General features: G+C 47.8%; 1 protein-coding gene across 1 annotated transcript in view; it reads right to left on the bottom strand.

Annotated features, from left to right (window-relative positions):
• Positions 1–263: 263 nt before the first annotated feature.
• The window catches only part of Anxa2 (annexin A2), a 39,125-nt gene continuing 34,767 nt past the window's right edge, over positions 264–4,621 (bottom strand). Inside the window, exons 10-13 of the mRNA XM_028771393.1 lie at positions 4,311–4,406; positions 3,944–4,002; positions 2,283–2,405; positions 264–617 (exon numbers count right to left, since the gene is read on the bottom strand). Coding sequence (XP_028627226.1) covers positions 558–617; positions 2,283–2,405; positions 3,944–4,002; positions 4,311–4,406 — 338 coding nt within the window. The 3' untranslated portion in view covers positions 264–557. The remainder of the gene's footprint in view (positions 618–2,282; positions 2,406–3,943; positions 4,003–4,310; positions 4,407–4,621) is intronic.

The following is a 4,621-nucleotide window of genomic DNA, read 5'->3' as shown; positions in this document are numbered from 1 at the left end:
GAATAAAACATTTGTTGTCCCCAAGGAGAAGTACACACAGACCCAGATGAGTGCTACCGTCCTTGCCTAAGAAGTAAAATTTGAACTGTATATAATTTAAATCCACTCTTCCTCTTTAAAAGTCACATCTGGATAGTGACTACTGAGGAAAGCGCCCAGTTCTAGAACTCTTTTCCTCTAGGAACAACCTCCATGGTGAACAATCAAATCCCAAACATGTCTGCTTTCTGAACAATGGCTTGAAAGCAAAGGCAACAGCATTCTTGTTTCTAAAGTAAAAACGGTTTATTCATGACACAGTACATAAGAGCAAGTGTCTTGTGTCTCAGACAGTAGGTCCAACTCCCTGGAATGATCATTTCTTTGGCATGAAGGAGAAAGTGAGGGGAAAGCCAGGCAAAGGCAGCTAAGATGGGGAATGGGTCAGCAGCTCTATCATCATCTTCACAGGGAGGAGGGAGGAGCTCAGGGGTCCATTAGTGACAAGCTGATTCTCTAGAACATTAGGCTGAGGCACAGGCAGGGCCACTTCTGGGCAATCCACTGTGCTGAGCCCTTCAGTCATCTCCACCACACAGGTACAGCAGTGCCTTCTGGTAGTCACCCTTGGTGTCTTGCTGCAGTGGCCAGAAATTAAAAAAAAAAAAAAAACAAAAAACAATTGTAGTGTCAGGAAAAAAAATAGATTCCACAGCAACCCGTCATAGCCTTGGTGTCCCCTGGGGATTTGCAGGGCTGCACAGTGGACCACGGCCCTGGCCCTTTCCCACAGTAGGAAATGGTACTTCTCCTGTCATGACTGTGAGGACAAAGAATGCATCCCACACTGCAGGTCTTGCAGCGGCTTCTGCAGCACGTCTGCTTTCCTCCTGCACCTGCGCCTTCTGCACAGGACACAGAGGGACCTCCCTGTCCTCCCTTCTGCACAGGACACAGAGGGACCTCCCTGTCCTCCCTTCTGCACAGGACACAGAGGGACCTCCCTGTCCTCCCTCCCTGTCCTCCCTTCTGTAGTTTTGTGGGTTTCAAGCATGCATGAAAATAACTAGTAAAGTGAAGAGCTTAGCTGTCCCTGGCTTTAATCATGTGTCCTAAGGAGTATGGCTGCACTGACCACACACGCACACGCACACGCACACACAGACACACACACACACGCACACACACACAGCTGTCTTTGGTGACCATAGACCAAGATTGATATGGAAATGTCAGGATCTTTTAGGAAGGGAAATTGCAGCCTTGTCTGGTACTGCACATCCATAAGCTTAGCTAAGTAGGAGGATGAGGCAGGAGGATCACAAGTTCAAGGCTAGCTCAGACATCTTAGCGAGAACCCTTCTCAAACTAAAAAAGGAGGTGTTGGGGAAAGAGTTTAATCTGCAAAGTGCTTTCCACCCAAGCATGGGGACCTGAGTTCAATCCCCCACTTTAAGCAGCCAGGGCTGGTGATGCACAGGGCTGGTGATACCCACACTGAGAAGCAGAGACAGGAGGGTCTCTGGGGTTCACTAGCCAGCCGGCCTCACTTACTCACTGAGCCCCGAGTCTCAGTGAGAAATTCTGTATCAACAAACAAGGTGGGCAGTTCCTGAGGAATGACTCCAGAGGTCGACTACTGGCCTTCGCACGCACATGCACACCCAGACAACACACATATACCCTCCGCTTCCAACAAGTATAAAAAGCTGCGGAAGCTAGCTCAGTGGTGGAGGGCTTACTTAGCATACACAAGGCCTAGGCTCCATTCCCAGAATAAAACCCATGGGAGCTGAGGACAGTAGTAACACTGGAAATGCTCCATCCTTCCAAAATGCACACGCACTAAGCTCACTGAAGAGGTGGATTGGTGAGAGACAAATTGTTAGGCCTTTCTGAGGATCTTCAAGAAGCAGGAGTATCATAGAATACAAAATGCCTTTGAACTTGAAAGTCTCTCCAATTGTCACCAAGTCTTGCAGGATCATCACTATAAACAGCAATGACCACTACAGAGTGACACTTTTGGTAAATGTACAATCCTGCTTTGAACCTACAGAGTCTATGACAAGTCATTTAGATTGCTTTCAATATAAATTCCTGATTTTTGGTGCCCAGCTGTTCTCTCCAGCCACCTGCATACACATACACCCACACACTCACACATGCACACCACACATGCACACACACATGCACACACTGCACACATGCATGTACACACACATATATACACCTACATAGTCATACACACGCACATGCACACACCATGCCTGGCAGAGCCAGCTCCATGCCACAGGCTTTACCTGGATGTAGTAGTACAGGGACTTGCCATATTTCTTCTTGAATTCAGATCTGATTTTCAGCATGTCCACTTCACTGCGAGAGACCATGATTCTAATCAGCACCTTGTCTCGAGTCCCCTTGCCCTGAAAGTCAAAGTTAAGTTCCTTGATACTGTTATCATTTCAAAGCATCCAACACATTTTTTTCTGGCTCTTACATGTGTGTGGTTTTTTAAAGATTGATTTCTGCTTTTTAAAAATGTGTGTGTGTGTGTGTGTGTGTGTGTGTGTGTGTGTGTGTGTGTGTAGGGGAGCTCTCTGGAGTCCAGAAGAGAATGTAAGAGCCCCTGAAGCTGAAGTTCCAGACGGTTGTGAGTTGTCCAACCTAAAGCTCGGAGCCAAAGCCAGGATTTCTACAAGAGCAGCTTCCTTAATGCCCGCGCCGTCCCTCCAGCCCCACTTAGGTGCCTCTTGATGCTGTTATCTTACAAGACTTAACAAAGGCGAGCACCTTAGATTTCCTAGCACATCTGCATTTTTAAAGATTTATTTTAAAATTTCTAAGTGTGTGTATGGGGGAGCCTATAGGTGTGCATGCAGCTGCACACAGAGGCCAGAAGAGGGCATCAGATCCCCTGTAGCTGGAGTTTCAGGAGCTATGAAGGATTCAAAATGCTGAGAAGTAAAGGAGCCTCTGCAGGAGCAGCATGTGCTCTTAACTGCCGAGCGCCTCCCCAGTCAGCTCTGCGGTTCTGACCGTCGCCCTGCAAGTTTGCATACGCAGCAAAGGGCTGGTGGACACTTGAAGGATGCAGAGAGGATGGGCCAGCATGCTGTTTTTATGACTCTGTGAATGCATATAATAGCCTGCACTAAGGAAATTATCTGTGACAAGGAGCCCGAGGCGAGCAGGGTTGGCATGGACAAGGGAGGTGCTCCAGAGAAGAGAGCAAAGGCCCAGAAAGCAAAACAGTCCTGGCAGGACAAGAACTAGAAACAGGCTGGTCTGGGGCAGTTCTCGCAAGAAGAACACCCAGCTATGCATCTGCCATGAGACAGCAAGCTGGCCTTGGTTCCAGGAGCTCTGCCTTCTTTCTTTATCAAGAAGATAAATATGGAAGCCCTGCAGGGTTTCCTGCCAGGACTTAAGGGAGGGGACTGAAAAGCTGTTATATAGTACCTGCTGATCGTCACTCACATCCTGTTTGTTTTTATCCTGGGAATGATAGGAGGCCATAGCTGAAACCCCCAGCAGAAATCAGACACCGTTGTCACCTATCCCTTTCCCACCAGTGACGCTTTATTCTGGAACTGCATCACAGCTGAGAGAAGATGGTGCTTTCTCACCTGCCAAATACAATCTCAGCTAGCTAGTGGGAACCCATCCTCTAAACCAGTGCTTACCAGCCTGTGGGTCTCAGCCCTTCTGGGTTACATACCAGATCTCCTGCATATCAGATATTTACACCACAATTCATAGCAGTAGCAAAAGTCCAGTTCTGAAGTAGCAGTGAAATAATGTTATGGTTGGGGGTCACCACAACATGAGGAACTGGATTAAAGGGTCGTAGCATTAGGAAGGTTGAGGACCACTGCTCTAAATACTAGTCAGGAAGATTCAGTTTGAGCCAAAACAGAAAAGGAGCCGAGTGGGAATGGAGCCTCTGGCCAGCAGTCCTTACCTTCATGGAGTCATACAGCCGGTCAGCAAAGTACAGGGGCTTGTTCTGTATGCACTGGACTGTGGAAAGGAGACACAGGTCAGGGGTGAGCCTGCTTGCCTGTCTTACAATGAGGAAGGTGATGCCTTGGCCCTAAGACACTGACCAGCATGGGCCTGTCCCACGGATGAAGGATGTAGAAGGCTAAGGAAAACTCATTATCTTGTGAACCAGTAGGTTCCACCCACTGTGGTATCTTCAATCATGAGATACAGAGGTCAGTGATGACCAGGTGTGCATGTGATCTTCCCCTTGAAGCAAACACACAGCCATGCACTCCTCCCATTTCTGTCCTCTCTGCCAGGAAGGAGTGGCCACACTTGCTCACCCAGGTTCAGGAAAGCGTTCTCCAGGTCTCCTTTGACCTCTTTCTTGATGCTCTCCAGCATGTCATAAGGGCTGTAGCTCTTGTACCTTTCAAACACTAAGAAAAGCAACAAATAATATCAGAAGTGCTAGTCAAAGCTGCAGGGATGACCTACATAATTAGATGCTTTGACGAACAACAGCAACAACAAAAACAAAAAACTAACAACTGATCATAACAAGTGATCATAAAGGTGATCACTTATGCTTCCCAGGAGTTGGTGGTCATCTAGGGGTTGGTGGACATCTAGGGGTTGGTGGACATCTAGGGGT

Source organism: Grammomys surdaster, unplaced genomic scaffold (assembly GCF_004785775.1).
Source record: "Grammomys surdaster isolate TR1022 unplaced genomic scaffold, NIH_TR_1.0 206, whole genome shotgun sequence".
NCBI classification, from domain to species: Eukaryota; Metazoa; Chordata; class Mammalia; order Rodentia; family Muridae; genus Grammomys; species Grammomys surdaster.
Note: the sequence above shows the minus strand (reverse complement) of the source record. Positions and strands in the feature narration are given on the sequence as shown.